The sequence below is a fragment of the Aegilops tauschii genome, chromosome 3 (genome assembly GCF_002575655.3).
Source record: "Aegilops tauschii subsp. strangulata cultivar AL8/78 chromosome 3, Aet v6.0, whole genome shotgun sequence".
NCBI classification, from domain to species: Eukaryota; Viridiplantae; Streptophyta; class Magnoliopsida; order Poales; family Poaceae; genus Aegilops; species Aegilops tauschii.
This window is the reverse complement of record NC_053037.3, coordinates 421976638-421986525: the sequence shown is the minus strand read 5'-3', so window position 1 is coordinate 421986525 and position 9888 is coordinate 421976638. Positions and strand designations below refer to the sequence as shown.

General features: G+C 42.8%; 2 protein-coding genes across 4 annotated transcripts; both read left to right on the top strand.

Moving 5' to 3' along the window:
• Window positions 1–263: 263 nt before the first annotated feature.
• Window positions 264–7142, top strand: LOC109745315 (mitochondrial import inner membrane translocase subunit TIM50). Of its 3 annotated transcripts, none has more exons than XR_012205228.1 (11): window positions 264–753; window positions 853–941; window positions 1373–1409; window positions 1981–2042; window positions 2139–2252; window positions 2568–2672; window positions 2757–2855; window positions 4343–4499; window positions 4596–4686; window positions 6799–6928; window positions 7014–7142. XR_012205228.1 is itself a non-coding variant. In XM_020304434.4 (11 exons), the coding sequence occupies exons 1-10, from the start codon at window positions 483–485 to the stop codon at window positions 6854–6856; spliced, it is 1083 nt and encodes a 360-aa protein (XP_020160023.1). In that variant the 5' UTR covers window positions 264–482; the 3' UTR covers window positions 6857–6871; window positions 6969–7142. The 3 variants fall into 3 exon arrangements, 2 of the variants coding, with proteins under 2 accessions (XP_020160023.1, XP_073366833.1); XM_020304434.4 differs by having other exon boundaries at window positions 6799–6871; window positions 6969–7142; XM_073510732.1 differs by having other exon boundaries at window positions 6799–7142.
• A 1209-nt stretch (window positions 7143–8351) lies between these two features.
• LOC109745317 (uncharacterized) lies at window positions 8352–9603 on the top strand. The gene is made up of 4 exons (XM_020304436.4): window positions 8352–8668; window positions 8784–8833; window positions 9131–9212; window positions 9326–9603. The coding sequence occupies exons 1-4, from the start codon at window positions 8488–8490 to the stop codon at window positions 9370–9372; spliced, it is 360 nt and encodes a 119-aa protein (XP_020160025.1). The 5' UTR covers window positions 8352–8487; the 3' UTR covers window positions 9373–9603.
• The last annotated feature ends 285 nt before the right edge of the window (window positions 9604–9888 follow it).

The following is a 9888-nucleotide window of genomic DNA, read 5'->3' as shown; positions in this document are numbered from 1 at the left end:
CTAAAACAGCTTAATGCTTCTCTACGCTCCCGCTAATGGGCCGGGCTGTAGGCGAGCAATATATATATATATTATACTGCTCGTGGCGGGCGATATATATAGCTATCGCGCAGAAAACAAGAAATTTCAAGAAGGCTGAATACGAAATTAAACTGGGCCACGTCCCCGCGCCGGCATCTGGCCCGCACGCCTGGGGCCTGCCCCCCTCCAAAACAAAACGCATCGTGCACGCATATGCCACTCTCGCGAGCCCTGGAGAAACTGCTAGCCTCTGACAAGTGGGGGCAGCTTGCAACAGTCAGTCCCCTAGACCCTGACTCTTCCACCTCCTTCGCCCATCGCCTCGCCGCCGCCTCCTTCCTCTCCCCCCTCCTCGGGCTCGGGCGCCTCAGTCAGCCCCCTCTCTCCTTAAACCCTCGGCGCGAGCCAAACCAAAATCCGACGACCCTCCCACATTCCTTGCCCCTCTCGCAAGCCGCGCCATGTCCCACATCGCGAGGTCGCGCCTCGCCCTCACGCTCAGGTCCTCCGCCGCCCCCTTCTCCACCATTTCGCCCGCCGCCGCCGCATCCCTCGCTTCGAAGGAGGCGCCTGCCGCCGCCGCCGCATCTTCCGCTCCCAAGGAGGCGGCCGCAGCTGGCGATCCCTCCCCGGCGCCACCTTCGGGGGCCCGCAGCTCCTTCCGTCTGCTCAAGGCCGGTATCTTCACCGCCGTCACCGCCGCTCTCGGCGCCACAGGCTATGTCACATACGGTGCGATCTCCGATCCGTATTCCTCCGCAGGATCGCTCGGTTTGGTCCGGTGTCGCGCGTGTGATTCGTAGGGAATGATTCGTGTTTTCGTCTCTGTAGCTTATTCCGTGGATGAAGTGGATCAGATGACGCGGGAGTTCCGGAAGAACTCGAAGCTCCCAATCAGCGAGGACTTGTCCGGCTTTGAGGTTACATATCATGTTTTTGGGTGCTCGTGTTGTTTTATCCTGTTGTTTGGTCAGTTGCGTGACTGCATAAACATTAAGCAGCAGCATTTGCATGAGATTAGGAAATGTGAACTTGGGATCTGATGAGGTGTGCAATAAACTTGTAACATATAATGCATGGTAGTAGTATTTTTTGTTGTTGTGATTTGCATCATCCCCTATGTAGGAGCTTACACTTTGTGGAATAAAATATTTGGTCGTTTGGTTCGAGTAGCAAGGAATTGGCATGTATCAGAAGGATGCAAAAATCTTTTGGTCTGGAACATGATGTTCTATGGGAGGCTTGCATTATGGGGGTTTGAGAAAACCTGAAGTAGTGTACAGCAATAACTTTCTCCACTGGTTATCAACCGTCAATCTTGTCTGACAATAATGGCTTTTCATGTGTGCAGAAGTTTAAGGCTATGGCTTATTCGGAAACTGTGAAAGGTAGGGACTACTGCACACTCATTCCTTGTCTTTACTGTTACCTCTTGGATTCGGATTGCCAAATATCATGCAGACATTTTCTTCATTCACCTAATGAGCAACTCACTATCCTGTTATGATTGCTTGGTACATAAACTGGCAGCTTCCAGGCAACCTTGGATAATTTTTCTCACACCAGTGAATAATCAAGTCTCTTCACTTTTAAGTAGTATACAGTGGCTAGGGAACACGTTTCTTTATTAACAGGAGCTTGCGTATCGTTAGACTGTATGCATCAAATTATATGTTTTCATTTACTGCGATGAATTTGTATGAAGAGCGTGTGTCATTGGTACTAAAATTGTTGGCTATAATCTATTCAACCTGGCTTATCATTGCATGATAATGTTTGTATAAGCATATTCTAGATTGCTCTACAAATGCACATCACTGGGAAGGAGCATGACATGAGCTTATTGATTAACCTGACCAGCTAGATAGGCTCTTCAGTTAACATCTATTACTACATTATTTGTTAACTGTCTGCCTATGTTCCTTATCGGTTGAGTCAACTGTATGTTCTGTTCTGCAGTTCCTGCTGCTGCTATTGACCTCTACTTGGATGTCAGGAGCCAAATTGAAGATCAAATTCAGGTTAGTAAAAAAGATAGACCTTTTGCTATTGGTGATCCATCTTTTATATTGTAAACTATCCGTTCTTTATGATACTAACAATTATATGCACTGCAGGGATTTGTTGAACCATCATCAGAAAAACTCCTTCCAGATCTACCTCCTCAAGAACAGCATGTCTTTACCATAGTTCTGGATCTGAATGAGACTCTTGTATACTCAGATTGGAAGGTGAACTTGTGTTTCCTGTGAAGTTTAGAATCTTGTTGTTTGCTGTGCCTGCCGCTCATGTATTATAAGTGTATGACTGTATGAGTAAATCTGTTAATATACCACAAATTTACTAAAGCAAGGTGTATAGAAACTCAAAAGATAAAATATGTACTAGATTCATTGGTAACACATGGTTGATTTCCCCCCTCTATATAAGCCTTCCTATTTTAGTTTTGTAGTATGCAGGCTCCCCCCCCCCTCCCCCCCCAGGTGCTGAATATTGGTTGATGAAGAATTATTTATAATAACTGGTTTCCATATATATATTTATAGCGTGAGAGAGGATGGAGGACTTTCAAGAGACCAGGAGTGGATGCCTTTTTGGAACATCTTGCGAAGTTCTATGAAGTTGTTGTGTATTCTGATCAATTAAGTATGGTAAGTTTTATTCTTTAACTATTCAGCGTGTGTGTGTGTGTGTGTGCAAAATCTAACTCAAATGAAACTTTGTTACATGTGTAGTACGTTGATCCTGTTATGGAAAGACTGGATGCAAAAGGCTGTGTCCGGCACAGGCTATCAAGAGTTGCAACTAAATATGTGAATGGAAAACACTATCGGGTATGGGGATCTTACCTGCTGCTCCTGTCGTTAATTGTGTACCTCAACACCCATCACTCTAGAAAGTTCGTAAATATGTTACATATTGTGTATGGGGATCTTACCTGCTGCTTAATTGTGTAGCTCAATACCCATCAATCTGGAAAGTTCGTTAATATGTTACATATTGGTTGAAACAGTTTATGTTATTGATGCTTTAATTCAAATCCCCCTATCTGTCAGATAAGTCTCATGTATCCTGTGTGATGTCTTTTGAAATGTATACTTTTCCTAGTAATTTAGAAGGTGCTAGGCTATATGTTGGCACAACATGGATTGAAATATGCTAAATGCTAGAACTGGTCGCACATACTTTTACTTTTCTTACATCTTGACAAGGTTTGTTATCTGTTGCACAAATTTTTTAGCGATCATGACTCACATGTTTACATTGTTGTAGTTTATTTTTTTTACAGCACCACTGTGTCTCCCCTATAGGTTGGGTTGTAGAGACATGCTATTATGCACTAGTCATGCCTTCTCTTACAAGTTTTCTTTTTTGCAACATATAGAGAGTTGCATAGCTTTATGTGCATATATGCTTTTGCACTATTTTGGGGTTTCTAATGACATTCATGCTGCCACCGATTTTGCGTCGCTGGCGCCAGGAGTGTGCTGCTGGCATCATTGCTGTTGGACTGCTGTGGGCCTCCCCCTTTTGACTAGAATGGACCTCCCCCTTGGTGTATAAACCAGACTCTGACCCTTACCCAACTCATTCTATAGCATAATCCAATCCGGTCCTACCTTATTAACTGTGGCCTATTTCAAAGCGTCTGGATGCGAGTGCGTTAGAGGATCCTAGCCCTTTTAGGCCCTGATGAACTAGGCCCATTACCAGACCTAACTGGGAGGGGCTGTATGTATTGATAGGGCTAAGGCCTCATGTAGGGGTGTCCAATCAAGAATTGGGACAAAATGTCTAACCCGGCTACTTGATAGCCTAGTAGAGTCGTAATTGTATTGACCGGCTTGAGCTATTTGGGCAGTGTAAAAAAATGAGTAGATGGACCGTGGCAGATTTTGGACGGTTTGAGGAAACTGTTTTTGAACACCCCTAGCATCATGTACTGGTTATTTCTCCCCACTTTTTCAGTTACATATTATGTGCCTTGAGAAGTTGTCTAGTCAAAATAAATTCTATGGAGATTAATCATGGAAATTCATTTTAATACAATCACCTTATGGTAGATCATGCTGCTTATATCTGGTGATTAGTTACTGAATAGTGTGCTGACAATTCCCCACCAAGTCATTCTTTTGGTGATGAATAATGCTTGTTCAATCCTATTGAAATGTGGTAAATATTATTCTAAAAACCTGTCAATACTATAAGGTCTTAGTAACATATTTATTGAGGCAATGTGATCTTTCCTGATTTTTAAGGTATCTGATGTTCTGCAGTGCTATGCAATTGTCCCATCTTACATTATGTTGTCATTTATTAGGATTTGTCAAAGCTGAATAGAGACCCTGCACGAGTTATTTATATCAGTGGGCATGCTCTTGACTCATGCCTGCAGCCTGAAAATTGTTTGCCGATCAAACCATGGAAGCTTGAAGCTGAGGACACTCAACTGATTGATCTTATTCCATTGCTTGAATGTAAGCTATATGGAATTGAATGTTTTTCCTTCCAGTTTTTGTGTTCTGCTAGGTGTTGCCACCTTTGGAATCTTGATAAATTAACAAATCCTGCAGTTGTCGCTACAGCAAGAGTTTCTGACATCAGACCTGTCCTTGCATCCTTTGAAGGCCGTGACATTGCTGCTGAATTTCTTGAGCGTTCAAGGTAAGCAATTGTATTTGTATCAGCTACAGGCTTCTAGTTGCTTCCAGATGTAGTGTAGGTAATCTATTCTTGGAATATGAGGTGAATCCAACCTGTGCAATGCTTTCCAAAACTAACAATTAGTGTTACGACTACAAGTTTATGCATCACACTCGATCAGCTTGGCAGAGCTGTTTAGTGACTTGGGTCCGTGCCGCAAAGAAACAAAATATTGGTTGTCACACTAAACTGGGCATCATGCAACAGTTTGTCCAACAAGGAAGTAATTTATCAAGTTAAACCAAAGTACACCAGCTACTCTTGCGGTCATGATTGGTAGTGATTGTTTTTGTTCTTGCCGGGACAAAAAAGGTTGAGAGTTTCCTTGCTCATACTGCCATAACAGAATTTTTGGACAACCTTAATTTGGTTCAAATAACTGGCATTTATACGCATGACAGGTTTATGACCATGTTATATACTGATGATATATTCTCAATGAAGTCTGCTAAAGGTAGTTTTGACCATATTTTCGAAGCAGACCCGTATGTTAGGATGAACTGAACTAAACTTTGGCTTTGACTTGTTTTTAACATTTTCTGGTTGTCCTGGTGAACATGCAGACGCTTAAAATGTTTTAGTTTAATTCTGGTGTACGCTCGCTGCCTTGCTCCTTAGTGAGAGACGTACCATTCGTCCAAAAGTATCGAGCAGTGGACGTAAAGTGAACAACCTACTCGGTACTTAAACAATATATAGATATATGTAGCATGTATGAAGCTGAATCATAATTATAACACTGAAGAACATAGTAACTTCCATAATGCAATTAAGAAGCTGCAGTTTGCAGGATTTTTTATTAAAAAAATTAGCACATGCCACTCACTTAAGTTGTGTTTTCAGCGCATCCTACCGCGCGTCAGTGAGGCAAAAGTGGTAGCATATCCTGAAAATCCCCCTTTCCGATGATCTAAAGTCTAAACACATGCAGCAACTGATTGTGTGCATTAGAATGCACTGTTTGATAATCACTCTCTTAGGCCCTGCTTGCCAACTTTGAAACATATGCGGCCAGATTAAATATAAATGTAAATCAACATGCACAATAATTAACCTTCAACAACTGTCAGTCACTTGGGGACTGTTTGATTTCCAGCCGCCAAAGGTTGCCTGACCTAAGGTTAGGCGCACATAATTTCTTGGGTGAGTGAGTGTTCGGTTGGCTGCCACAGTTGTGGCCTGTGACTTTACTAGTCACGTTACTCATGAGTACAGACTCGGTTTTTTCTTTAATACTGGTATATTTTTTACCACTGTCCTGAGGGGTAAATCATTACTTTTTTTGGCTTAGTTGTGGCAGCGTTAGCTTTTAACCAAATAGGCCCTTCGAAATGATCAGGTTTATTGCCAGCATATCATTTTTTATTTTTGTGCCAATTACAAATCAAACTCATCTGATGTCAAGTAGATATTATTTCATATGTATAGAGGATTGTTATTTATAGGAACTGAATGAGATATGGATCAAAATGAAGAACCAATTATATTGGTCTATACTAGTGATCTAAACAGTCTTATATTAGTTTACAGAGGGAGTACATGTTAATCCACCAATCATATTGGTTTTGTTTCTGAGGGTGAGGGGGTAATATTTACTATTTAGATATCCTCGCTATGTACGATGGGTGTCTGCTTGATGTTTTAGTTTCCAGCTTTTTGTAGTGTATAATCCTGGTAGGCTCCAGCAATCAGTTTAGGTGTGAAGTGCTACTTAGCTTGTTTTTCAGCTACTATTCAGAGCAATCTTGGACAAAGTGGAGGTTTCCTGAAGTATTGAAGTGCTGCTTAGCTTCCTTTTTTCTAGACTTAATCTGACGGGATCAGAAGGAAGTTAGGTTTTTACCTTCGTAGGTTTTGGTACTGCTTTAGGAACTTCCACTTTGTTGTAGAACTGTAATGCTCGGTGAAGAACTTTTAACGTGTCTGAAATATGAATTGCTAACAACCCAGCCACCAAACTATATATGAACTTGATGGCACTTCTCAACTCTTGATATTTGCTTATTCACATGGTTGCCCTGGGATCCTTTGTTTGATTAAGAGGTTCTAAGAACACGATCCATCATTTTGCAGGCGCGTGTATGAGCAAAAAGAACAAAAACAACAACATGGACGCATTTGGCGGCGATGATGAGTGAATCTGCTGGTAGGAAAGCAGATCATTCCACCAACTTCAACACACCTAGAACTTTTTTTTAGAACTGTAAGACTTGTCTTTGTAATTTTGTCAACTTTGATTTCAGGAATCGCCTACTTTTGGTAATTGCGTCATGTTTCAATTACTATAGGTGTCTTGGACTGATGTCTGACCAAGCTATATGAGCATTTTATGATCATGCGAGGCGCATGTCAATTTAAAGTTCACTTTGTTGACATTTGACAATATGATAATTTGTTAAAACAAGCTTCTGGTATTATATTTCATTGATTGCTGTTACCCAGCAAAAAAAAAGTGTGGTTTTACAAGGTCAACTGATGGACACGGATTTTTGGCTCCTGGGTGCTCCATCCTCCTATATGAACATTAAATTCAAAAAAATACTGGAAAAATTGAAATAGAATCTGGGATTTTGGGATATCAAATCTGGGTGCCTAATCTAGTCCTGTGCAGAGTTTCATGAAAAAAATATGATATTCATGGTACTCTCAGTAAAAAAGATTAAAAAAATCCTACATACAAAAACTATTTGGATGTATCATAGGTCGGACTGTATTTTCTTTGTCACGGATACATTTCTTGGTAGTTTTTCATGAAACTTCACATGGGAGTAGATTGGGCACCCAGGTTTGAAATCCCAAGATTCCAGTTTTTTTTGAATTTTTCTGGTATTTTTTGAATTTGATGTTCATATAGAGGGTGACGCACCCAGGAGCTCCTGTGCATTTTCCATTAACTGATGTGGTTTAATAATTGTTTGTTATGTTAGTAGTATTCCTGAACCCTATATGGTGGTAGGTTTACCTCTTTATTTGGACGGCTGATACTGGTCTTGGGAAGTGAAAATTCTGAAAAATATTTTGAAACTACAATCTCCAATCCATATGTACCCTCCGTCCCATAATATAAGTATTGTTTTTGTTAGTTTCAATACCACGCCTTTAAAATGTAAGCTCTTCAAATCTCTCCAAATCTTCTCCAACCTAGCCTGGGTTGCCATCTTCCTTAAGTCTATTCTGCCTTGTCCACACCGCCCCTTTCTAGCTCCGCCACCACCCTAGCTCTGACGCCGCCTTCAACCCACAACGCAACTACTTCCGGACAAGGTAGAGAAGCAAGTGGAGCCAAAAAAAAGAGTTAAAATCGTTGGTTTATACCGTTTTCAAAATCATTAATTTGTCATTTTGTGTAGCTCATGCGTCGATGTATTTTGTCATGAAATTTTGCAAACATGCAGTATATATCATACGACATTGTGTATTTTTTTCAGAATATTTCGAAACTTTGAAACATTTGTTTTGATTTTTTCAAAAAAAAAAGAGCTCAATGGAGCTCGAGCACCAAAACGCATTTCTGCTGCCGCGAGGCCCAGGCCCCACACCGCGGACGAGACGTGTCATAGAAACGCCAACGATTTTTCCGCTCGGTTTATCGTGGACGCAAGAGCATCGCGTGGCAAGTCCGGGGCCCTCTCCCTCACCCTCGCGCGTGTTTCCACCGCATAATCGCGACAAGTGGACGTGTCCGCGACGTGCGCGCCCAGTCTGGTGCAGATTACCGGGCAAAGAGCGTTGCAAACCGGCGGTGGGAGCGGCACGGCGGCGATGCAGGCGCGCGCGTTTCCCCCGTGCCTGCCGGGCCCCGGGCGCAACGACCTCTTCCTCGGCAGCGTCGGCAAGAGAGCTCCTGCCGTGCGCGTCCGGGCCGTTGACGGGCCTTCGGCCGCCGCAGTTGCCGACCTCCCGCCCGCGGAGGTCACCTGGCAGATCGTCCTCGGTGCTGTAGGTCGGTGCGGCCCATGCGTCAACGCTTGATTTGTTTCCCGCCTTCCTGTCCTTCCCTCCGGCTAACTCTTGTATTTGATGGTATCTGCCGGCTTTCGGTCCTCTTCCTTCTGCAGCTGGAGTGACGCCCTTCGTCGTTGCAGGGGTCGAGTTCAGCAAAAGAATTGTGAGTTCCGGCTCTGTTTCTTGCCCTTGTATGAGAGCTCCTGCTTGCTGTTCGTTGGCTGCAGGAAATATCTAATCTAAAATTACCGCCCTTTGCCTTCTAAATTCAACGCAACACTGCTAACCAGCCGCTCAGGAAATATTAATAGTTCACTTAGGGTTGTAGCAGTATTCTTCGAACGGTCAGGCCTATGAGTCAGGGCACCGGATCCACAGCTGATATATATATTATCCCCTTTCAAACTTGGTCATTATTGCTACACTTTGCTTTATAATGGATGGCCTTCTCTTTGTTTAGATTGAACAAAAGAAATGTGAGATCTGTGGAGGCTCTGGCCTCGTGATGAAGGAAGATTTGTATGTTCGATGCCAAGGGTGTGGTATGCACTCTATGCTTTCAGTTCACTGCAGTTCTCCCGTAGCGTGAGTAGATTTTTGTTTACCCTTTGGTCTGCAGACGTTGTGACGGTGTGCTGTCCTGCTTCTTTGTCAGGTGGTTTTCTTCCATGGCAGTCGTGGAGAAGATTCTTCAAAGGTTGAAAATCATCAATCACATGTCACCTCGATCATCACTAGATAGAACTAAGGACGGGAGACTGTAAGGCCATGTGGTCAGTACAATGTGTTTAATTGCGTTTCAGTCAAGCAAGTTAGACTGGTCGTTCCGAAAGAAAAGAAGCACTTCAGACTGTTGTAGAGTTGATTATGCATATTCTCGACTAGAAATGGGCAAACACCAATAAAAAAGTGCATCACGGTGCGTTGCTGCTATTCGAGATCATGCTCTAGTCCTCATGGTGCGCAGTGACTCACGCTGCAAAGTAATACTCCTACTGCTATTCTGCCGTGCGTGGAGCTTATCTTTCAGATCAGCTGGTCGCACGTCTTCGTCGCACTAACTTCTCGTTTTTTGGACCCGATAACGACTGAATGTTCGGGATTTGAGCATGGTAAATCGAACGTTTTCTATTGCAATTCCATACTCAGTCATGTCAAGTAAACTTGTCATCCTCGCGTCATTAAAATTGTCATCTAACACGTTTGATTTGCTATGGT

Excerpts from the sequence above, each read along its gene's own strand:
- LOC109745315 (XM_020304434.4), top strand. The coding sequence starts at position 483 with ATGTCCCACATCGCGAGGTCGCGCCTCGCCCTCACGCTCAGGTCCTCC. Across the intron at positions 754-852 it reads CACAGGCTATGTCACATACG|CTTATTCCGTGGATGAAGTG; the intron begins GTGCGATCTCCG and ends TCGTCTCTGTAG. Across the intron at positions 4,687-6,798 it reads GAATTTCTTGAGCGTTCAAG|GCGCGTGTATGAGCAAAAAG; the intron begins GTAAGCAATTGT and ends ATCATTTTGCAG.
- LOC109745317 (XM_020304436.4), top strand. The coding sequence starts at position 8,488 with ATGCAGGCGCGCGCGTTTCCCCCGTGCCTGCCGGGCCCCGGGCGCAAC. Across the intron at positions 8,669-8,783 it reads GATCGTCCTCGGTGCTGTAG|CTGGAGTGACGCCCTTCGTC; the intron begins GTCGGTGCGGCC and ends TTCCTTCTGCAG. Across the intron at positions 9,213-9,325 it reads TGTTCGATGCCAAGGGTGTG|GTGGTTTTCTTCCATGGCAG; the intron begins GTATGCACTCTA and ends CTTCTTTGTCAG.